At 35.2% G+C, this 25,546-nt stretch overlaps 2 protein-coding genes across 6 annotated transcripts; both read left to right on the top strand.

The window, feature by feature from the left end:
• Window positions 1-769: 769 nt before the first annotated feature.
• On the top strand, window positions 770-7,258 carry cUnh1orf210 (chromosome Un C1orf210 homolog). 3 transcript variants are annotated; one of them, XM_079627996.1, is made up of 5 exons: window positions 770-896; window positions 4,241-4,358; window positions 4,700-5,150; window positions 6,068-6,148; window positions 6,264-7,258. In XM_079627996.1, exons 2-5 carry the CDS (start codon window positions 4,254-4,256, stop codon window positions 6,683-6,685), a joined length of 1,059 nt encoding a protein of 352 aa, XP_079484122.1. In that variant the 5' UTR covers window positions 770-896; window positions 4,241-4,253; the 3' UTR covers window positions 6,686-7,258. The 3 variants fall into 3 exon arrangements, with proteins under 3 accessions (XP_079484122.1, XP_079484120.1, XP_079484121.1); XM_079627994.1 differs by having other exon boundaries at window positions 6,065-6,148; XM_079627995.1 differs by lacking the exon at window positions 770-896 and adding an exon at window positions 1,210-1,263 and having other exon boundaries at window positions 6,065-6,148.
• Window positions 7,203-23,895, top strand: ap1m3 (adaptor related protein complex 1 subunit mu 3). 3 transcript variants are annotated; one of them, XR_013799510.1, is made up of 14 exons: window positions 7,203-7,660; window positions 9,292-9,448; window positions 9,576-9,643; window positions 9,825-9,955; window positions 11,814-11,961; window positions 13,407-13,533; window positions 19,091-19,233; window positions 20,249-20,320; window positions 20,585-20,743; window positions 21,350-21,475; window positions 21,553-21,628; window positions 22,069-22,108; window positions 23,331-23,378; window positions 23,499-23,894. XR_013799510.1 is itself a non-coding variant. In XM_079627993.1 (13 exons), exons 1-12 carry the CDS (start codon window positions 7,619-7,621, stop codon window positions 22,089-22,091), a joined length of 1,272 nt encoding a protein of 423 aa, XP_079484119.1. In that variant the 5' UTR covers window positions 7,203-7,618; the 3' UTR covers window positions 22,092-22,108; window positions 23,499-23,895. The 3 variants fall into 3 exon arrangements, 2 of the variants coding, with proteins under 2 accessions (XP_079484119.1, XP_079484118.1); XM_079627993.1 differs by lacking the exon at window positions 23,331-23,378 and having other exon boundaries at window positions 23,499-23,895; XM_079627992.1 differs by lacking the exons at window positions 23,331-23,378; window positions 23,499-23,894 and having other exon boundaries at window positions 22,069-22,987.
• Window positions 23,896-25,546: the final 1,651 nt, after the last annotated feature.

Here is a 25,546-nt window from a genome sequence, read left to right as displayed (position 1 = left end):
CCATTGGTGTCTCCTATAAGACAAACTGTCCATTGTTGTGGAGCTCATGTTGTTTTTTCCTGTTAAACAGAGTGAAGCCATCGCAGCTGTACTCGTACTTGTAAAGTGCTGTGCTTCTCTATTCTTCCTTTCCTCTTAATATTTGTTGCACACATGCCAAATCTTCATAACAGTAACAAAGTTGAGAGCTTTAACACTTAATAAAATTAAAACTCTTTTAATTAATAGCTACCCATTTCAACATGTAAAAAATTGTTAAATATAAAATTATAGTTAAAATGTAAATGTTATAAATATTAGTATTAGATAAATATTAAAATATAAATATTGTTAAATACAGTTCAAATGTGTGATCAATTTGCATGAAATGTATACATTATTTGCATAATGTAATAAGAATAATTATAATGCATAACATATTCTGTAAATAATTCTGTCTGTTTTATGATAAATGAACACTTAGATATTTACATGGAGTTTATGTCAACAAACAATGCAGTCCGTCTAATATTGTTAACTGTACAAATCATATAAAAACATTCTTTCAATATAAATTTGACATGAAGTACGACAGTGTCTGAGAACTAAATTGACCACCAACTGCACCGAACACGTCAGGTTAAGATCATTTATTTGTGCCATGAGTTCAAATGTCACCTGCAAGATGATAGAAAAGAAGCAGTGATCCAATCAACATTCAGTTACAAATTAACTTTCTCTGAGAATGGCATGCTAAAGACACACCTCCCCCAACCTTTGCACAACCTACCTGCCATTTCCTTAATCTTGGAAATGGCTAACAAAATTGAACCTGTCCATGATAAAATGTGACTTCTGAAGAGAGAAAAAACATCAGTTTCGACATATTCTTAATAACCGGAAGAGCCAAATCTCAGGTAAGTTGCCTCACTATGCACATTTTCACTGAATTCTGATGATTACATTCAACATAATGTATGTATATGTTTGTTATATAGCTAACATGACAATAGCATTGCAAAGTCCCATGTGTGCCAAATCTCTTTGGCACATATGAGCAGGAGGACAATATCTTAATACATAATTCTAGGTTGCTAGTTTAATGTTAAATGCTCTCACATTCCTATCAACCCTCATGTTATTTTACATTCTGTTGTCAACCACAACATGCCAACTGCTAGGGCAGGTAAGGTGGACTATTATGGGAATCAATATATTTAACCGCACCTTGCTAAACTGACAGATAAGACTTTACTATATTGTCTGACAGGAACATTTGAAAAGGTAGGCTTCATCCAACTCCTATTCTGTTGTTATATTGTGTATTGCAATAATGTTAATTAAAAAAAGACGATTATTAAGGATAAACGCAAACATAGAACAAACATAGTTGTAAAAAATGTTTCTAAATTTTCTGGAACTTCATGCAGGTTGCTATTTAACTGATAGGTCAAAAGCTGTGTTGAACAGTATAGTTTTCAGTCACTTTTATATGCGACGACAACAGCAATGCAAAGTTGTTAGTGCCGTGCCAATGTAATCAGTAACAAACAACACAGGACTATGGGGAGGGTGTGTGTGTATACATGATCTTGGGGAGGTCAAGTGAAAGACGTGTTTGTTTAGATCCATACGGTCTGAGAAAGCATGGGAGCTGTTAATTTACAAGTAGCGTAAGAAGATAAAGGACTTCTACCACACCTATCTTTCTCGCTTTTATAATGATACACACATAGACACTTCCTTTTGGCTGGCTTTTAGATCCTGCAGGTATGCTGTTACGGGGGCGTCCTGAGAAAGGAAGAGATAAAAGCGGCTCCTGTGGAGTGTTTACTGCCAGCAGTGCTGAAATGAATAGTGGGAGAGTAAGGGAGTGAGAGGAAGGGCCCCTATAAAAATGATTGAACCCTCAATGAAAAGCAGCCGCTGTAGAAGTCACAAGGAGATACGCAGGAAATGCTGAGAGCCTGAGAGGTGGAACCTATAAAGCACTCTTTATTTCATACATATGCAGTACATAACACAACTTTAACGTTTTGATAAATTGTAGGCTAATTATTCGTATGTTCTCATTTGTTTTCGTACAATCTGCTTATGCCCCACTGACAGGTTTTAAGGGTTTAACTTTTTTTCTTCTATCTCGTAAAATAGTCATGCTTTCTAATGCGATCGGTGTCACAGTCATGTTTAGCTTTCACTGTCTTTTTTAGTTTTAGTCTTAGGAGGGCGTTTACATGACATCGTTTTCAACTAAAAACTGATTTTTTTAATACATTTTGGCTGTTCATTTACGTATTCGTATTGCGGGGCCTGAAAACACAAAATTTTGTTATTCAAAAGTGCATGTTTTTAAAAACAGTACCGTTATCGTTTCCATGTACAAAAACGTGAATTTGTGAAAACGGTGACGTTATACACATGCGCATTACGTGTTCAGTCTAGGCGCGTAGTCTGGCATAATACATAATATTAATACATAATGCATAATACAGTGTTTTAGTTGTTTTCACGGATCCGTGTGAAGGGGGATCGTTTTGACATTGGTGTTGTCTGTACGTGATTCATTGTCTTTGCCTGAGTCATTCATTTTTTGTCATAGTTTCTAATTAGTCCTCACCTGTTCCCTGTTCCGTTGATTACCTTCCTCGTGTATTTAAATATTCTGTCTTCCTCAGTTCATGGTCTCTCGTTTATCATTACGTTTGTGGTTCTTATGGTGTTATTGCTCTTAATGTTTACTAAAGATGTATTCATTGTTCATTCTGCGTCACGCATCATTCTTTGGATTATATACAATCAACCCGTTATAATCGGGTTGTTTATTCTTCTTTAGAAAATAAAATGTGTATTCTACTGTATGACAAACTTAAAATGGCAGTTAATCTTTAATTTCCAGGAAAATTTATTTAAGAGACAGTAGCGAAAACTATTATTGGATTTATGATCTTACTTATATGCAATCATTAACTATCCAGATTTGTTTTTGTGTTATTTAACTGGTCATTTGAACAAGTTCCTTGAAATGCATTGTAGCAGAAAACATTGACTTTATTGTTTTGTACAGCCCTTTTTTGTACTTTATTGCCCTTATTACACCTGTAAATATGTTTGCTTAGACTAAACTTTTCAATTGACCATTGTCCTATGCAGTCAGTTTCAGCTGGTGTTAGTTTCATGTCTCTGGTATCCCTCTTTCTTCACAAATCATAATAATAACAAACAAATATATATTTAATGTCCATTTATTTATTGGCTAAAAAGTTAAATAATGTATAAAATATACCAGTTCAGGCTGATAAAAATCATCTCTGCTTTGTGTTCTGATCAACACATTCAGGGATAATTTCGTACAGCTGACTGTGATTCCTTACATAGTGCACTGTACTCTCTTGTTGTTTACTTTGTGTGTCTCATACTGTATATGATGTGGTTGTGTATGCTGAGTCTTGTGGTGGGGTATTAAATGTGTCAGCATGTAAGAGTTCCTGATTATTGGTGAATTTATATTTTCAAAAATTAGTGAAAATGTTGCAAATAATTATATACTGAAAGGTCATATGAGTTTACACAGTCACATTATTAAAAAAATAATAATAATAAAATATGAACTATGTATATTTATATTTTTACAATTTATACATTATATTAATATAGATTTTTAGAAAGAATAGAAAAACACTTTCACAGTCAACTACCCATTAAAACATAAAATTAGTGCTGTCAAATTGATTTATTCGCATAACATAAAAGTGTGTGTGTGTGTTTGTGTATATATACACACACATATTATATACAATAGAATATATATATATATATAGCATGTATACACACACATATATATATATATATATATATATGTGTGTGTGTGTGTGTGTGTGTGTGTGTGTGTGTGTATGTATATATATATATATATATATATATATATATATATACACAAACACAGACACAGACACACATATAATACATATATATATATATATATTATAATAATAACATATATATATATACACATTTTATATAAACAAAAACTTTTGTTAAATCCAATTAATTGCGATTAATTGATTTGACAGCACTAATGTATACATATATGTGTGTGTGTGTGTGTAGTATAATAATATATACACACACATATAATATAAACACAAAACTTTTATGTTAGATGCGATTAATCAATTTGACAGCACTAAAAATGATAAAGTTGCAGCAGAACTCAAACTCTAGCAGTACTTCTGTGGTTGCTATTAAATTATGATTTCTACAGGAAGCAGGAAAACATGGGGTCTGCTGCACACACAGTGTGTGTGCTCCTGTGTCTTTGGGTCTCAGGATCATGCTACACACTCCAGACCGTGGGCCCATGTACGGTCAACAGAGAGACGGTGAGGAAAAACAACACACACTCTGGCCTCTTTTGTTCCCCGAGCCAGAGCAAGTGCTGCTACATCAGGAGTATCCTGTTTGTAGACACTTGTTTCCTGTTTTTGGTGACAGAGGTTTACCCAGTCTGTAAGTAGTTTATCTCGTGAGAAAATAAAAGCCCTGTTTCTTATATGAAACGACAAGTGGGTAATCTTCTCTTTTTATCTTTTAAACCTTTATAGAACAAGGCAAAATTGTATTTTATGTAAATGCAGTTTTTATCCTCATATGTGGCCTGTTTGGTGCAAAATCCAAATGTAAGTTTCACAACCATATAATTCTTAATTTTTTTTTTCTCCAGGCTGCATTTGACTGCAGTGGGCAAACACTTAAGTCTGTACCACAGCACATCTGGATGAATGTGACCGAGTTGGATCTGTCTGACAATCTGTTAGACTTAACACACAGTGACAGCTTCAAGCGCTTGAACCTCTTCGGCCACTTGCTCAAACTGAACCTGTCAGGCAACTACCTCCCCCTACTGTTAAAAGATCATCTTCACAGCCTTTCTTCTCTTGAAGTACTAGATCTGAGTAGGTGCAAACTGGCCGCAGTGGAGGCAAACGCTCTGACCAGCCTCTCCAGTTTACAGATGCTCTTCCTGGGGAACATTCCATCGGCTGCAGTTCAAGACCTGAGATTGAAGCAGTTTGTTCAACTCGGAGGAGAACTGAATAACAGACAGGAAGTGGGAAGCAGAGTAATGATGATCAGCCACTCAAAACACATGACACAGGATCACCATAATGATGGTATGAAAACTATGGTCTTGTATTTATTTAGTTTGTTACTTGGTCAGTGACGTATATCGTCTAGTTTCTTAACCGTATAAATATACTCTTTGATTTCAAGTTGGTTACATATGGATTTTATACCATTTTCAAGAAAAGGTTTACTTGAATGACTTTAAAAATATCATGTGGTATAATAACCATCAAGTAAAATGTAATAACCAACCTAATCATTATTTTCAAAAATGTTTTTAAATATTGAATTATTGAATTCATACAACATTGTTGTTATCACAAATTTTTATAAACATGATTAAATTTTTTGGCAAGTCATGCGAAATGACATTTAACAATCTTAGCTTGCCTTGTTATAAAAAGGTCAAATGATCTGATATTTGATAGACGCATATCTAGTTTCCCTACCACATTGCATCACATGCTACATCGGTGGACAATGTTTTTTAATATGCAGTGAAGTAATTTTTTCCTTAAGAAATAATAATAGCCTGCAAGATTATGCCAAACTACTTAATAATGTTTTCTTTTTTTTTCTCCATAAAAAAAAAAAAAAAAAGTAATGGAGAAATCAAGACAGTCATCACGACAGTTGTATCACCCTGACGTTTTTGCACCCTCCAAAATAATACCATTTAAATTATTTTTTTAAAACAGCAATACATTTTTTTTAAAAACAGCTCATCATAAACTGTGTATTCCAATAATTATGAGTGAATTGCATTTTTGGAATGTTTGACTAAATTCAATCAAAAAATGAAGGCAACCCAGTCACATCTTACAGCCATTTCATTAATTTTCTCTGCATTAACTATATTTATATTGACAACAAATATCTATTTGAGTGCCCCATGACATTTCTTCTTTATTGAGGTATGGAAATAGACATTCACTATTATTTCAATATTATTTTCTCATAGCAGGATATTCTACAGATGTCAACCGTGGAGCCTTCCTCCGTAAACTACTCACAGAGGCAACAACCGCAAACATTACAAATAATGGTCAAAATCTTTTTTTTTCTTTATTAATGTAGATTATTAACCAGTGATTTCCTTTTTAATTCCTACATACAGCTGAGACTCAGCTAACCATTATAAATACCTTTTTTTTTTTCAGGCTCAATTGATGATCCCACATCAATTGATGATCCCACATCAATTGATGATCCCACAACCTCTTCAGAGAGCTGGAAGGTCCTTGTGGCTGTTCTGGTGTCAGCTATCACCCTCTCCGTTTTTATCGCTGTGATGGCTAAATGCAAAGTCGTACACAAGTATCTGGCAAGCTACAGACACTCCAGGCTCAGCGAAGTAGATGGCACGAGTCAGTGTGACCCTGCCAACTTTGAGGTGGGATTCTCGACCCACGGTGGCCCAGGGACTCGCGCAGCTGCACATACTGATGACATCGAAGAGGATGACGATGGGTTTATTGAAGATAACTACATTCAAGCAAGTGAGAGTGAGAGAGCCACAAGAGCAGCAGCACTGACTGATGATGATGACGAGGAGGAGGAAATTGAATTTAGTATTGGTTAGCCACATTAAGTCTAATCTTATTTTCGTAAACTATTCATTGAATAATTAATTGAACACTTAAGCCACATTAAAAGACGTATGACACTGAGAACCATTAAAAAGCCACTTGGTGTAATATCTAATGCAATGAAATTCATTCATTTTTATACAGATGTCCAAATAGTTTCTAGGGACACTTTATGAAAGTATTTGAAAATGTATAAATCAAAGTTTAATTACATTTGAATGTAGGCCTTAATATGCTAAGCATTTTATACAATATCTGTTAACCTTATGAATGAAAGTTATTATAAAACTTAATTTTAAATCATGATATTAATAATCATTAACGTTTAATGATTTGTCCTTCTTGAATTTGCATTTACTATTAATTGCGTTCTGGAAAATATATATTTTTTTGCTTGTATGTTTCATTTTCTTTCTGAATTAAATGATTTTTCTTTTTCAATGTTTTTCTTTTATTGGCCACTGGGCGCCGCCAATGTCTATATTGCCTAGATATGTTTAAACTTTTATTACAGTTTATAAATGGTAGGCCTATAAGACAAATTGAACATTAAATGGCATTCACATTATCCTAAACTAAGGCAGTGTTAATAGGCTTCTCTTCTGTGTCTTGTCACCTGAAAGTAGTTGAAGTTACGTCACACAGCTTCTATCTACACTGCAATCGAGCGACGCGTCAAAACTTGAACAGCGTTGGTTAACTATAATGGCAGGGTTCTAGTTTGGACGCGTCGCGTCTCTCACAGTGTACAGCAGCACAGCAACAAGCTCAAGCTGCACAACCGGTTAGACGCCTCTAAACCCGGAAGATGCGTGTATAAGGGATGGGGAAGATCTCGCTTCATTTCGAGTGATTAAACTTTACCAGAATTGACGAAACTTCAGCAACTGTCAGTTACTTCGTGTCATACAACAGCTTTGATAACGATGGCAGCGTCCGCGATCTTCATCCTGGACTTGAAAGGCAAGGTAAGAGCGCGTGCACCTGTCGGAGGAAGGTCGAACAGTTCAGGATAGACTGTTTCAGTTTATTTGAAACCTATAGCTAGATAATCGAGGTTTAAAGACAGTAAGCAAAAGTAAATTCTATGTAGGCTACTTACTCACTTCAATGTTTTTAAAACAACTAATGATATCAAAATGCCACAAGACAGAGACACTCCACATCATCACTTTTAAAGTGACCAGCACTTTCACTATAGGAAGTTCACTGTTCATGTTTTAAATATAGCCTATATGTTTCTATATATAAATGCTGTTGCAATAACAAAATATATACTCCTGCTAACATTTTTAGCCTATTTTTTAAATTGTTAAAAATAAACAATTTTTTTATAGTAGCCTACTTTTGGTATGGTGCTATAGTAGCCTATTTTTTAATCCAAAAATTACAGTATGCCTGATACCACCACAATACCGTTGGAAGTTTCACAATGACAACTGCCTCTCCTTGGACTTTAAAAATGACTGACATTTATTTAATGACCAAATTTAACACTCTTATGGAAATATGATAATATGATGTAATAATCATTTAAATCTAATAAATAAATAAACATCTCAGGAAAGTGCTATGGGGTTTCAAATCAAAATATGACTTTCTGTTACGAAACAAGCATCAATTTCATACATGTACTCTGTAGTGGACACCAAGACTTCATGTTTATCATGAAGTCATGTTTATCAGTTTATCAGGCATTTTGGGAGACACAAAAAGTGAATAGGGAAAGAAATTATATTTCAATATTACTATGAAATATTAGATATTATTACGAAAGTCTTCTTTTTTTCATTACATGTTGCTCCAGAGCACATTAATATACAAATTAGATACAATCTATAGATTGAGAATAATTTTTATACAAAGTTTTGTATATAAAAAATCCTCTAAACCTATGTAAATATATATATATATATATATGTGTGTGTGTGTGTGTGTGTGTGTGTGTGTGTGAGAATATAAAGATATTTATATAGAGAGAGAAGCTCAGAACACATTAGTTTGTAATGGGAGGATAGGAGTGTTTCCATGAAAACGGATCCTCAGGGTCTCAGTGGAATGGATTACCTTCCAATATACCCCTGGATTTTGGCAGTGCTGATGAAAGCACTCTTGTCTGTGCCCTAGAGCAATCCAATATCTTCATCTGAAGGAATACCTTAACACCAGCCACGTTAAAGTCAGATTTATCTGATCCTTTAGGTTTCACCCTACTATACCGGTACTTTCAATGCACCTGTAAAGTGCAAAGTTTAAGCATTTGGTTGCATATTGGATATTGGATGATAACTCTTATTGATTGAGCTGTTAACATTTCCTCAGACTGGTTGGAGTCTATGCAAATAAATCTTGTGCTGTAAGTGTCCTTTTGGAATTTATTACAGGTGTTTACGTTTAAGGACATAAGGAATCCATATTGTGTGATGACTGGTGTCGAAATAAAAAATAAAAAAAAATAAAAAAAATGGAACAAAACAAAACACAAAATCCATGTCTGTCAGTTTTCCCCTAAACATGGAGTGATGGGGGTCTTCAAGGAGCAGTGGGATACTCTGTTTTATGACATTGTTAAGCTTTCAACTTTGTTTCTATCTCTAAGGTGCTCATATGCCGGAACTACATGGGCAACATAGACGCCAATGAGATTGACCACTTCATGCCCATAATGATGAAGAGAGAGGATGATGCAGATTTGTCACCAGTGGTTATTCATGGCTCCACCCACTTCCTCTGGATCAAGCACAGCAACCTGTACTGTATCCTCCATATGCCTGCAAATGTAAAAATATAGCCCAATCTTCCACTTCTTTTGTGAATATTTGTCCTACTGTTGTACAGTAATATAATTTTTAGATTATTAACCACTTAACAGATTTTACTCAGTGGTTGCAGTAACAAAGAAAAATACCAATGCTGCTCTTGTATACTCCTTCCTGTACAAATTAGTTGAGGTAAGTGAGTTTTATATCTATCAACATGACAACGCCTTCAATAAAACCTTGCACAGCACAATCTTGTTGACTGTGTTAACATCAATACCCTAAAAAAACTGCCGTAGCACAATTCCTCACTATAATATATCCTTAATGCATGTGCATTTATAGTAATCTGGTTTTGACCATTTGTTTGCAGGTGTTCATTGAATATTTCAAGTCACTGGAAGAAGAGAGCATTCGAGACAATTTTGTGACAGTATATGAGCTAATGGATGAAGTCATGGACTTTGGATTCCCTCAGACCACTGACAGCAAGATCTTACTAGAGTAAGTTTTGACAAACTCACCATTCAACCATCACTCCTCAGAGAACACTATTCATCCTTCACTAACAGCGCTATGAGGCCATTCATTATTCAAGCTCAGTGCTATTCATAAGTCACTGTATATGCTTTGTGCAGAGAGCACAGTTTGAGAAAATGCAGTAAATAGTTATTTTTTTTACATTACACGTAGAGATGATTGGACCAGAGAAATGTAATGTAGTATGTTAGCATAAAGAGACCTTTTAAAAGTTGCCATAAAATGAAAATTCATCCTATCTATTTTCTATCTTTTGTTCATCTATTTTCTAATGTTATTGGTCTTATTTTGAACAATTCATACATGCATATGTTACATTTTGAAATATCGTAATTTGAGCTCCCAGTGGAATGACAGACTTTGTTTCAAAATGGAAGAAAAGATCTATCGCTACTTCCTATTTAATCATGACTTCTTCCCGGGTGGATCTATTTACCGGTAGAAGGTTAAAGAATATTAAAAATGCAAAATGTGAGATTGTTTAGCTTATTAAAAAAGTTATTAAAACAAGCTGCTTTATTTTACATCGAGAGGGTCGCCCCGTCATGGGGACTGGCATGTTAATATCACATGACTAGCCGTGTTATAAGTGACCATGTTACTAATTCTAACAATAATAGTATATTTGAAGAATTTGTTTTCTAAAATGAGCATTTTTATCAAGCTTGTATATTTAAGTTCAGTAATTTCACTTTAATGACAATTAATAGGTTATTTAATTTTTCATTGCCATTAAAGTGAAATAACTGAGCATAAACATACAAGCTTGATTAAAATTATAACTCTAGAAGAAAATTTCAGATGTCACTTAGAGGCTTTTGCATTTGAAGTCTATATTTACTTATTTAGCATTTTTAGCTGACATTCGGGACATTTAAAAAATAATAAACATAAAAGTAGAACATGCTAAATAAACAATATAACAAGAAAACACAATATACATTTCTTGTCCAGCAAATGATAAAAAGGCTAATGAACAAACAAAAAAACAGTACATATAATTTGTTTGTCAGTTCTTCATAAACATCTTTCAGGTTTATTAGTGCTTATCAGTTTTTTGGCTTTGCAAGCAACCACTTAGCGGATAGCTAATTATTGCTAGCTCTCACTGACAGCAACACAATACCCTGTCAGCTGGAGACACTTGAGGTTTGAGCACACACACATACACATCTACGGTTCTCAGACCTTGTTCTAAAAACAACATTGATGCAGAATCGATTTGGAATGAATGAGGAAACCTATGTATTGAATATTTAGTGGTTTGCTGGTTTGTTGGTGTTTTAAATAGGATGCTAATGTTCAGCAGGGGTGATTGAACACTTACTCTAATGCTAGTGTTCACACTTATTTCTTTTTGCATACGTGTTTTTCATGTGTGAGGTGAAGGATGTGTGGTAAAGAAAACATTACAGTAATATAAGTGATGAAAAAAAAGGAAAGACAAACAAGGTCAGGTGTTTTTCAGTCTGTCTGTCCCTAGAGGCAGCCATGTTCTTCTCATGAGTCCTCCTTGTTCTCTCAGCATACTAACACCAGAGGTCTGTTTACATACCTACTGAAGTTACTTGCTTCACTGACTCCTTTTAATTGAAATCTAATTTGATCTGTGAAGTTAAGTCTGTAACAGATGACAGATTGACATCATGATATAATAATGTTCATCACGTAATAATAGCTGGCATACACTGGTGGGCTGATATAATAATTAATCTGCATAATATAAGATAATAATATAAATATATGTTTATGCTGACTGCTGTTTTCTTGGTCATTGTTAATGTTACCATGACCTAACAGCCTTTTTTCACTTCCACGACAGGTACATCACCCAACAGGGGCATAAGCTGGAGGTGGGAGCGCCACGGCCCCCAGCTACAGTAACAAATGCTGTGTCTTGGAGGTCAGAGGGCATCAAATACAGGAAAAATGAAGTCTTCATGGATGTCATTGAGTCTGTTAACCTATTGGTGAGCTGATTTAATTTTACTGTAGGGACAACATTGCTCAATCAACCAATCAGGCTTCAGGGCGTGGTTTAGGGTTGAGGCCTCAACACTACTCTTTTTAACCTATGATTTCCCTATGACTTTAGGGACGTTTAATGGATAGGGTTGGGAAGAGGGACTATGTCGTTTCAGGACTAACAAAAGATTCAGGAATACATTCTAATTGATAAAATTACAGTCATCGAAGATGCTGCTCATATTAATTTTGAATATTATATTGATAATGCGTGGGTGCAAGTAATTACTCTTGTCCGATTAGTCCTTATCACATTTCAACGTGTGAAATTTGTTCGTATACTACCGTTAAAAAGTTTGGGGTCAATACGATTTTTTATTTCTAAATAAAAGGTGTTCTTTTGAACTTTCTATTCATCAAAGAATCCTGAGAAGATGTATCACAGTTTTCACATCCAAAAATAACAATATCCAAAAATATTAAACAGCTTTTTTCAACATTGATAATAAGAAATGTTTTTTGACCACCAAATCATGTGAGACTGAAGATATTTAATAAATGACATTTTAAAATATATTAAAATATTTCAAATTGTAATAGTATTTGATTTTTTAAAATCAAATAAATGCAAGAAAAAAGCACTTTAAGTAAATAAATTACAATAAATACAAAAGCATAACATGCATTATTTATTTGAAAAAGTAACTTGTTTTATTGTGAAAATCTAAAAATGAGCACAAAAAAGCAGAGCTTTCCACATACTGGATCGGTTTTGCTTATTCCGTACAGACATCAAACAGCCCACGCTATCGCTCCATCCTCCTACTGTACCTCAGCCGACCTCCTTCATGTTTTCAGGGTCAAGGGTCAAGTCTCCAGACTTCCTTAGATTGAGAGAGGGAGGAAGCAGCTGTCGTCTTTAAGTTCTTGTTGCTTTTACTGCTCCTTAACTCTCAGCCCCCCCCCCCCCCCCCCCCAACTGGACTGGCTTTTGATGGATTCATTAGCGCTTTTCAGAGTCAGGGTCTGACTCTGGCAGACAGTAGCTCTGAGCGGCACCTCTCTTCTGATTAAGAGCTAAATCACGTCTCATTGCTTTCTAATTCTGCATTGCTATTCATCCGTGCAAGCTTTCTCGCTCTGGCTTTTTCTAGCTCTTGTATCTGAGAGCCATGTTGACTTTTTTAAGTTTAGATCTATCTTCAGAGTCCAGCTTGTATGCTTTTAATATTTTAGCATAATATAATATATTACATTCTCATATTCGTAGTTATCACAGCATACATCAACCCTCTCTTTGCAAACGCATTATAGCACAAATCACACGGTTACTGCCTTGCCCGACAGAGCGTAATAAATTGTAGATGGCAGTAATGGTGATGATGCAATATCACACCTTGCCACTCTTGATTGTTCTTTGCATTTGTCTTCTCTGTTTTATTCGTTATAGGTCAGTGCTACAGGCAGTGTTCTACGAAGCGAGATTTTGGGCAGCATCAAACTCAAAGTCGTTCTGACAGGCATGCCTGAGTTAAGACTGGGACTCAATGACAAAGTTCTGTTCGAGACCACCGGCCGTGAGTACACACAACTATCAGTAAACTGAAATGCATATTTTTTCGATGTAAAAATGCAGCTTAATACGCAGAGACAACGATAAGTGAGCTATTTGTAGGCTGATTCCCGCTCTGTGGCAGTAGCAACATTGGCTCAACCAATGGCATACGTTTGGGGTGTGGAACAAAAAAATGCAATCATTATTTTTGCTGTTGACACAAATGGCGACCAAAATTACACATTTCAGCCTTTTTTAGTAGTGCGGAAAGTGACCTAATTCCCAGGGCTGATAGTCAAGCAGTCAATTGATTGCCTTAACCTATTTTATAGTAAGTGTCTCTCTCATTTGCACTTGTTAGGTGAATTCCATTCATCTGATTCTCTTGGTTAATCTCCACCCCAGGCCTAACCCAGCGGGTGTTTCACAGTAGACCAGGATTCTGTTATGCATTCTGCATGTGCTCTATAAATGCAGCTATGCATTCTAGAACATGAGCGCTCCAGATTTACTCTCCAACAGAAAGGAAATCTCTATCAAATTGAGCAATGATATTCTGTTCAATTAAAGGTACACAACGGCCCTCTGGCAGTTAAAAAACAAAACTGCATGCATTTTGCAGAAGAACATTGTTTTTGTTGTGATTCAGCTTTGCGTGACTGTGCGGATGAATATGGTTATCATACTGCTTATAAAACATTCACTTCTAGATATAATTAGTTTAGATGGAAAGGATCTCAAGCTGACTAGATGAAGATGTTACTGTAGCTATATCCATTAAAAGACTGTTCAATGCCTTACTCGTCTGTTGAGCAACAAAAACGTAATCTCCGCGTTGCTTTTACAACATTTCAAATCACTCAGTTCTTGCCATCTTTGAAAAGCCAAGCCAATGTTGGTTCTCAGTTTCTCATTTTATTACGAGCTGTCACATTCTTTTTTTGCCAGCAGACTCTCCTCTTTTTGCCGGTTTTATTTATTTTTTAAAACGGGTGACTCCACGGAGGTTAAAGATTTAGTGTGCTCCATGTCAACTTTTCTCACTCATTGTGACAATTAATATATGCCACTCCCATATGCGTCAAAGTAGCCTGAGCAGCTTTTCTCTATTTACGGATATGACGAGATACGCACGGACGAGTGACACAAGTTCCCGCTCAGTTCACAAGAGCATCCCGCTCAGTCTAAAATATAAACACTTATAACAGACTCACCATGAATCAGGGTACGACAAAAATACGTTTTGGAAGAAGGATTGATAGTGTATTGATGTCACAAACTGTTTAGAGACAAGAAGGCTGAGGATCCAAATGCAGTATTGAAAAGGGTAATCCTGTTCAATCCAGTATTGAACAGGGTAAAAAAAGACATATTCCAAAGTACAGGCAAGTCACAAGTCATTAACAAAATTACATTTTGTTAATTTTTAACAAAACAAAACAAAAACGTTATATAGTGCCCCTTTAATATCTGATGCATTTTAGATGCATTTATCCACCAAGCTGTGCTGCAGCTTGCCAACATTTCATAGACATTTCAAGTCACATATTAATTTTACTTCTACATGAAACTGTTTTATCAGACATGGTTTCAGGGAAGTGAAATCAACCTACTTGTTTCCTGTACACTTCCCACTATAAAGTTGCACTGAAAAAAACATTGTAAACATAGCTGAAGGTAAAGGCACCATTCTGTTCTTGCAGTTTAAGTTCTAATATATGGCAAGCCGTTTTGACATTTATTCATTCCCACGATATGAATTCTTGATATCAACAATTACATTTTCTTACTTTTCTAAACAATGAATCGCTACTTTCTAAAAATGAATCAATACTTTTCCTAAAGTGAATTGATACTTTTCTTAAAAAGAATCGATACTTTTCTTAAAAAGAATTGCTACTTAAAGTGAACCTCTACTATCCCTAAAGTGAATCGATACTTTTCTTAAAAAGAATCAATACTTTTCCTAAAGTGAATCAATACTAAAAGAATTGCTACTTTCTTAAAGTGAATCGCTACTTTCTAAAAATAAATTGGTACTTTAAAAAAAAAAGAATCGCTACTTTCCCTAAAGTGAATTGATACTTTCCTTAAAATGAATCGCTACTTTACTTAAAATGAATCGATACTTTTCTTAAAAAGAATTGCTACTTTATCATAGTGAATCGCTACTTTTCCTAAAAAGAATCACTACTTTCCCTAAAGTGAATCGATACTTTTCTTAAAAAGAATCATTACTTTTCTTAAAATGAATCACTTTCCCTAAAGGTAATCGCAACTTTTCTTAAAATTAATCGATACTTTCCCTAAAGTGAATCACTAGTTTTCTTTAAAAGAATCCCTATTTTCCCTAAAGTGAATCGATACTTTTCTTAACCCTGAGTGTAATGAGTGCTGTTTTTGTCCTCATGTTACTGTTTACGTCAGGCAGTGTGGGGGGAGTTTTCCACTGACGAACACAAACTCAACAACAGCTGATCTCACTGTACTGTACGTGCATCGAGGACTAAGAAAGGGATCATTTTCAAGTCTTGTATGGTTGTCTCTTCCACTCATGATGCACAGATACATAATACAAACAAGCTGGGCAATACCAAATCGGTAGCCAGGCCACCGGGATTTCACTTTTCCCAGCTACTCCCGATGGACAGTCCGAGACTGGCTTATATATTTAGCACAGTTATTATATTAATAATAAAAAGGATGGCACTTCAGGTGAAAAAGGTTGTCCTCTGTGTCTTTTAAACTACTCCTCAAAGTGCATGCAGTGTAAATAAAGTTACATCAATGAAATGATAGCAGACCGCGGCCACACACCCCGTGCTAATGGTACAGCCCACAATGCAATTTCCACAAAAAAAGGAAAAATATATATTAATAATATATTCAAATTATTTTTTTCTGAAGTCACAATTTAGCAAAAGTACATAAAAATGTTTAAAAATTAACTGGTTTAAATTTTTTATTTTTGTATTTGCATTGCATTGTCTGAAAACTGAATTGTGAAGCGTTACACGGACCGCCGTAAACATAGCTGAAGGTAAATGTGCCATTCTGTTCTTGCAGTTTAAGTCCTAGTATATGGCAAGCCGTTTTGACTTTTATTCATTCCCACGATATGAATTCTTGATATCAACAATCAAATTTTCACTAGTTAAAATGCACATTTTTGATATCAGGAATTACATTTCCACTAGTAAAAATGTTAATTCTTAATATCAATAATGATGTCATCACTCGCAGAAATACAAATAATTCTTAGTAAAAAAAACTATAATTCTTGATATCTGTTTTCACTAGTTAAATGTCATCAGGCTGCCATTCAAACTCAGTTGTTGATATCAATAATTTATTTCTTACTAGTTAAAATATCAGTTAAATACTAGTTAAATTGTTTTACCTATCAGCTATGCATTTCTTACTACCGTAGTAGAAATATAAATTCCTGATATCAAGGACTACATTTTTACTAATTAAAATGTTAATTCTTGATATATGTAAATGTATTTCAACATGTTACATTTGTTATTTCTGATATCTGAAAATCTATTTCTGATATCAATAATTAGGAGAGTCATTTCAGATATCTGAAATGGCTTTCTTACTAGTGACAATCGAATTATTGAAATCAAAAATGATTTTTTTTACTATAGCAATTCAATTGTTGATTTCAAGAACAGACATTTGCTCTAGTAACCATATTATTATTATTATTATATGTATATATTTTTTATTCTTTATTAAGCTTTACATAAACAGGGAACCTTTAACAGCAATACGATATGTTGAAACAAGACTTCACATTGCCCTTTCCTGAATGTTATAAGTCATGTTGTACTGAATTCGTCATTAAAGACTTGTAAACATATGCACAAATGTGAGGAAAGAGAAAAATAAATTAAATTAAATGACTAAATCAAATTTAATTGATAAGAATGCATACAAAACCACACAATTATTGATATAAAAAAATCTGATATGTTGAATTGGAATTCAAACTAGTAAGAAATCAATTCTTGATATCAACAAATGAATTTAAATGGCAGCCTATGGTGACATTCAACTAGTGAAAATATAATTACATACATCAAGAATTATAGTTTTTACTAGTTGAAATGTAATTATTGATATTAAGAATCCATATTTCTGCGAGTGATGACGTCATTGTTGATGTCAAGAATTATATTTTTATAGTGGAAATGTAAATCCTGATATCAAAAATTTGCATTTTTACTAGTGAAAATGTAATTGTTGATATCAAGAATTCATATCCTGGGAATGAATAAAAGTAAAAACGGCTTGCCTTACTAATATGAACCCAGAAATATCTCTCCTCAGCTCAGCAGTAAAATGGAAATTAGACAAGTGAAACACTGCTCTCTAGAGGCGCAACCTTGAAAATGCTATTTTTTTATTGTTGATATGAAATGATTCTGTAATTACAAATATTATTTATTTATTTACCAATAGCATTCATTTATTTATTGCTTTTATCTCATTCAAAGGAAACACATTACAAATTATATTTAGGATTATATTTTGATCAACATTTTGATTTAATTTGTAAAAAAAAAAAAGTGTTTTGTCTTTCTTTTGCTTTAATGAAAGCAGCTCTCTACCTAATTTGAACTTGAAAAGTTTGTGTAAAACCTAATGATCATGTTATCCAGCATGATTTGACACTATCAAGCAAAAAAAAAAGTGACATTTTGCACAGTTCAATCCATCCATCTCCAAACCGCTTGTTCTCTGTAGGGTCGCAGACACGCTGGATCCTATGTATATTATAAATGTTATGTTTTATGGTCTAATTATACTAATATTATATAGAACATTATCTTCAGAGCAATTTTACTGCCACGTCAAAAGATGTGTTCCTAAAAGCGTACCTCTGGTTCTGAACACCAATCACTTTCTCCGAAGCCTCTGTCTGTGGACCCTGGGGAGCCAATCAGAGAGCTAAAAGAGAGCATCCTAACCCCTTCCCGACCTTTAGTCCCTGTGGTTGATGTCATCATTAGGTGCTTCAGCGGCTCCCAGCACGTCTCATCTGCGGCAGAGGACACAGACACTCAAAGCTTCTGATCTGACCTCTGAGTTCCAGCTCAAACCTCTGAGAGCTCTTTCATGTTCCACTGTAAATGTCACTCCTGGATAGAGTGGAATACATTCATAAACATAAAGAGAGGCTCACGCGCACACACACACACACACACACACACACACACACACATTCCTGCTGTGAGAGTGCTGGTGAAATCCCACAGCTCTGTGGTATTAGTGAGTTTTGGGGCTCAGAGGCCCGGACTCATTAAGAAGCTCTTCTGTAGTCACTGGCTTTCTCTTTGCTGAGGTCAAACAAATAAACTACCTTCACACTTACCTGGACGCACAAAAATGCTATTGTTTGCAATATCCAGGAAGCACATTAGAATGCTCTGTGTGAATATGATGCGTGCGTATGCAGCTTTCAACTTTATTAACTAGCTTTGCACAAATTATAATCATCAGCAGCCACTTTTATTATGAGAATTCCCCCTGCTTTCTCTTTATCTGACCTCTGTTTCTCCTTTTCTCAGGAGAGAAGAGCAAGTCTGTGGAGATGGAAGATGTGAAATTTCATCAGTGTGTGCGTCTCTCTCGCTTCGAGAACGACCGGACTATCTCTTTCATCCCACCGGATGGAGAATCCGAACTCATGTCTTACAGACTCAACACCACGGTCAGTGCTGCATCTACACTAGCCTCCGATCAATGAGTTTAGATATATCTAGATATTGTCATAATAATGTTTCATAATGTAGAATGTCAAAGTTTATCACGTGATTAATGCATGTGTGATAGTTTTTTTTGGTGCCATTGTAATGAGGTCTCAGAGCTTTATTTAAATAAAAACGTACAAGAATCAAAGAACGCGAATATGATGAGAAAACAAGAAAGGAACTTCAAAGCAAAACCCATACAAAGAATTTGAAATTAAAAGAATTTGAACTTGAAACACCAAAACAAAACATGAAACAAAGGTTATGTTTGGAATAGCATGCACTAGCTAGTATACTACTCTTATTATTTCTGCAGTATATGCCGTGTAAAGCATTCAAATGTATCTTCTACTTCCAGTGTGAGCAAGAAACTGCACAACTTTTTTTGACTCGTAATTTTCTCATTGTTTAAAGACATTTTTATGCAAAATTGCTTTCAAATGTAAACTTTTTTTATTTCAAAGATGATAACTGATAAGATACAGTTTATACAATATATACAAGATATATACAATTATTAAACATTTTGAGGTCATTAATATTTTTTTATGGTTTTAAAAAAGTCTCTTTTGCTCACCAGGCAATTTTGTTTTTTATCATTTTATCATTTATTTGATAAAAAATACAGTAAAAACTGTAATATTGTGTTATTATTGTGTGTGTTATTACAATTTAAAATAAATGTTTTCCATTCTAATAAATGTTAATTTACTCTTGTGATGGCAGAGCTGAATTTTTATCAGCCATTGCGCCAGAGTCATTACTTAAGTGTCACATGATCTTTAAAAATCATCCTAATATGCTAATTTGGCACTCAAGAAACATTTCCTAGTGTTTTCAAAGTTGATGTTATGCTATTGGAAAATATTACTGCATTTAATTGATTTAAGAAGATTACATGTCAAAAAGGCAAGTCGGTGGCTCAATAAGTGTCAGCGGACTCACTGCTCTCCTGTCACTCCTCTGTCCTGACAGGTGAAGCCTCTGATATGGATTGAGAGCGTAATAGAGAAGTTCTCTCACAGTCGAGTAGAGATCAAGGTTAAGGTAGAGCTGCACACATATACACAATCTACACACTCCACTGATTCTTGCTTTGCCTCTTTCAGCACACTCCCTGGTTTCAGTAATTAGCTTTCAGGCTTCTGTCCTGAGGAATGGCTCAGGGTTTACCTGAGCTGTGTCCAAAGACTTGTCAAATCCCGACATAAACATGCTTTGTCCTATTGCCTTTGCCGTACTGAAACTTTACTTTCTGAAAGTGCACTTGGAGTGTGAAGTTGTGCTATAGTTCCTCCATCTGTTCTCCAGGCCCGCAGTCAGTTCAAGAGCCGCTCCACTGCCAACAATGTGTCCATCTTAGTTCCTGTTCCAAGTGACGCTGACTCCCCCAAATTTAAGACCACCACAGGCCAGGCTAAATGGGTTCCTGAGAAGAGTGCGGTAGAATGGAACATTAAGTCCTTCCCTGTAAGTACCATACATATGTTTTGCAGGATGTTGGTGTTGCTGCAAATCACTGCAAGTTATTTGATCTATTTTTTAGATAAAAAAAAAACAGACAAACAGATAATCCATCATTTCACAGAGTCTGTGTACTAAATGATTAAATGTAATGTATATGTCCTCTATAATCGAAGGCAAAAGCTCATAAAAACAATACAGAGAGTGAGAATGTATACAAAATATAAAAATGAAATGCTTGCCAAAGACATCAAACATAGTACAAGCGAAGACATATTACATTAATAATTCCGTGTCTTATCATTACTAATAGATTAAAACCAGCTTTTTCTCTAAGAAGACAGACATGTGGGACATTTAGTCAAGAATGTTTTTCAAATCCTGATCGTGTCTTTGGTGTTTAGAGGCTTTTAAGGCTAGAAGTCAGTCCTGGAGTTTTGTGCTGTGGCAACGTTGAAAAGAGAAAAAACAAAAGTGTATCAACCATGGCTCAGGAGACTCATTTCGAACCGAACTGTTAATTAGGACTTATTACTGAAGTGATGATTTTTGCAATGTTAATTAGACAGTTAAATGTGTCAAAAACTAATGATGTGTCTTTACTCGTTGAAGGGCGGGAAGGAGTTCATGATGCGAGCTCATTTTGGACTGCCAAGTGTGGAAAGTAATGAACTCGAGGGCAAGCCACCAATCACAGTGAAGTTTGAGATTCCATATTTCACCGTGTCGGGCATTCAGGTGCATATTTTCACCTCACAAAATATTCTTTGATAATAGTCACTATGCGGTAGACTTAATTTTATTTACCAACACAGGTGCGATACTTAAAGATTATCGAGAAGAGCGGATACCAGGCATTACCGTGGGTGCGTTATATTACTCAGAGTGGAGGTGAGACACATTCAGAGATTCCCTCTCATACACACACACACACACAAACACACACCGTCGCTTTCTCAAATATCATTCTGATATAAAGTTTACCTTCACCCTGCAATAAGAGTTCAGTGAACATGAGCCTTACTCTGTCTTCTGACAGACACACACACACACACACACACACAGTTTGAAATAGTGTAGAGTAGACTATCAGTTTTCCATTTGCATCAGCGACACCAGAGGAGAGAGAGTCACTCTAATCCTTCAGCCCTCTTCACTTATTCATAAGAAATGCAGAGCAGACATCAAGCCACAATATAATTCTTCAGATATATCCAAACACCCAAATGTCAATAACATATTCAAATGCCCTTAAATAAACTTTCATGTACTTGTTTTATATTCAATTTATGAGTTGTGCTTTTCTGACTTTGCTTGATTTTTTTTGACAGATTATCAGCTGAGGACCAACTGAGAGAGGACAGTGCCTGTGTATGTTGTGTGTTTTATCTATCCTGTTTCATCAGCGAGACAACTACTGCCTTACACACAGCAGTCAGGCGGCAGTTCCCTCCCGATTGCTTTTGTCCGAGATCAGGTTTTACAAATTAAACAAGTCAGACCACAAAGTTACTGAGATAAACAATTGATTTTGGAATATAATCCAGAGGTCGTATTACAGAAGCATCCTAAAATCCACCTATGTTCTGTTTAAAGAGTTTTTTTTCATATCGTTCCAAACCATGCATGTGTTTCTTCTATTTACATGCAATAAACTGATTTTTTTGTCCATACAATAAAAGTCAGTAGGGTCCAATGTTGTTCATATTTTAGACCCCATTGGCTTTCATTATAAACAATAGCAGTTGAAACATTCAAAATATATTCCACAGAAGACAATCACACAGGTTTAGGGTATTATCGTTAACTCAAATTAAAACCATAAAAAAACATTTTAATTACTTGACTAAAATAAAATAAAATAAAATAAAAATGTAAACTTATTTCTATTTCAGCTAGTTGCAAAGGAAACATTTCTCATTTTCATTTAGTTTAAGTTGAAGTACCAGAATAATTAAATACTAAAACTTAATAGCATCCATAGACATTCTTAAAAAAAACATTCCCACTTTATATTAGGTGTCTTTAACCACTATGTACATGTGTACATAAATGTTTTACATTGTACTTATATTATTAATTACCTGCATGTAATTATATATGTAATTGATTTCTGTAATTACATATAATTACACTGTTGAGTTAAGAACACAATGTGAAAAGTGACAAAAAAAAGTAATAAAAATGACAAAAAACAAACAAAATTACTTCAATGAAACTGATAAGATGCATTCATTCATTGATTCAATGAAAATAAATAAAAAACAGAAAAAATCAAATCAATTATACTAAAATATCACTGTACAAGTTAGGAACGTAAATGATGACACAATTTTCATTTTTTGGGTAAACTATCCCTTCAACTTGTTAGATGTTAACTTAAGCTGCTTATTTTCATTTCTGCTGTAGGTGGAGGGACTATCTCTCAGTGTGATATGATCTTATGTCTGTGGAGCTGTAAACACAACCACAGGCCCAATGAAATGAATACCTTGTTCTCAAAATCAATGATTAATAAGGCTGCGTACTGTTAGGACAGCACAGTAACACTATATTTTCTCCACAGTGGCTCATATCTTTATCTTTGGTTTAGGTTTGTTTGTCCTCACTCAAAACACCACAAATGCCTATACTTTTAAAGGTAAAATAAAAAGTGGAAATGCTTCATGGCATTACCATGAACCTATAGCAGCAAATAACTCGGCTCCGTGTTCATGCTGGATTAATTATGATTATGTTTTTTTTATTTTTTTATCCACAGCAGTCAACACATCTGATGATCACACAATATTTTTTTTATATGACATTGTACGTGTTCACACTGGGAAAATCCTCCCCAATTTCCTTTCATTTGGCATGCATTGCACCAGTTGTTTTATCAGTGCGACGTGTGTGTGTTTGTGTGTGTGTGTGTGTGTGTGTGGAACACTGTCTGCCACCTCTGCAGAGGCAGCAGAATATATTATTTGTCACGTCAAAACAGCTTCCTCCCTCGTTTATAGCAAAGGTCAATGGCGTGACAATATCTGATATTTATTTCACACTGAATCTGATATATGTATTTTTGATCATTTTTTATTGACAACTTTATTTGCTCAATAGTTATACTATACTAAAGGTCATTGTGAGAAAATAAATGGATTTTTGTTTTGGCAAGCATTTTTGTGATTATTTTCTGCGCTGTGTGGAAAGGCACATTTTTTGTTTATTCACCAATGGATATTCCAGCTATTGAAATAAAAAGCTGTTTTATGCAGTGGTATGGGTGTTGTATTATTTGCTATTTTTGCACGCCTTATTTCTTATCAGTCTCAACACATTATAAGCAGCTAGATGGGTGACAATGGGTCACAAAGTCAGCTATTGTTTACATGAACAGCTGTTGCACAATAGTCAGCTTGTTGTGGATAAGAACAGGCATTGCCCAACAGGACCCAGCCACCCATGATTACGGTCCCCCTCAGCCCATTACTGGCCCTTTCAGAATTTACTTCGGTCTTCACTGGACAGGGTATGGATGAATGACTCAGCTGCATGGTTTCTCAAACACAATTCCTCAAACAAAGAGGGACCAAACTAAAAAGATTTAAACCAGCCAGTAGCTTTCTGTTATTTAAATATATATTTAAAATAATATATAGTAGTGATTTGCAAAATAAAGGATTGCTTTTCGAAGAGAACAGTTTGTGATGAAAAAAACACTCTTTCAGACTAAATCCCCAAAAGTATGTGGATAGAGTTAATGGATGAATGTCAATTCAAATAAAATTAAAAATCAATGTGGCATCTGCAATCAAACGTGCTTGGCCTTTTCTCAGAGACATTTCTGTAATGGCTTTAAGTTTTACCCAACCAGTCCCAGGATCATTTTTAGTAGATGTTTGAGGCACATGAAGTCATGCTGCCTTCCCATTCTATAGGACACGTTCCCACTTCTGAAGTCGTGAGCTTGTCGAGTAAATTGTCGGAAAGAATAGTAGGCTAATCATGGAGGACACCAGATTTATTCTTGCTTTTGTATTGGGGGTCACCCCGCCTTTGGCTGCCGCCCGATCCACTATGCACCGGCCCCTTACGGTCCCTTGTGCATGGGGGGAGGCCCGGCCACCAGGCGCTCGCATGCGAGCCCCAACCCCGGGCCTGGCCAAAGGATGAGGCCCCGGCTGCGCCATGCCGGGCGACGTCTCGGTCCTTGATTTTTCTTGTATCATATTGGGCTTCTGAACCGCTCTTTGGCTGACCTAAGACCTGTTTGCCATGGGAAACCCTGCAGGGGCATATAGCCCCGGACAACATAGCTCCTAGGATCATTAGGTTACCCAAACCCCTCCACCACGATAAGGTGGCAGTTCAAGAAGGGATAAAATGTATATACCTTATCGTGGTGGATAAAAACGGGAATAAAACGTACAATATTCTTCAAGTTATTCATAAATGTAAATATGCCCTACTTTCAACAAGATGTACACAAGGCGATATAGCTGTTCTTAAATTTATTAAAAACCTAAGAATACCAGTCACAGCAGCAATCGTTCTCCCCTCCGCCATGTTTAAAAATAATGGCACGCAAAAAACTCGGGTATCAAAATTCTCTCTGAGTTTACCAATGGTAAATACGCCTTGAGATTTACGATAATGCCGATAGCATGTGAGGCAGCAGGTGTCCTAGCAGAATAACCACCGGTGTCACTCATTACATTTACTATACAGACATAATTCTAACGTGAGTTTCACAATACTTTTTTTTTTTTTTATCTTTTAAAAATATATATAAAACCCTTTTTCTAATTGCTTTGTTTGAAAAGTGTG

Source organism: Phoxinus phoxinus (genome assembly GCF_949152265.1).
Source record: "Phoxinus phoxinus genome assembly, chromosome: 11".
Classification (NCBI taxonomy): domain Eukaryota; kingdom Metazoa; phylum Chordata; class Actinopteri; order Cypriniformes; family Leuciscidae; genus Phoxinus; species Phoxinus phoxinus.
Note: the sequence above shows the minus strand (reverse complement) of the source record. Positions and strands in the feature narration are given on the sequence as shown.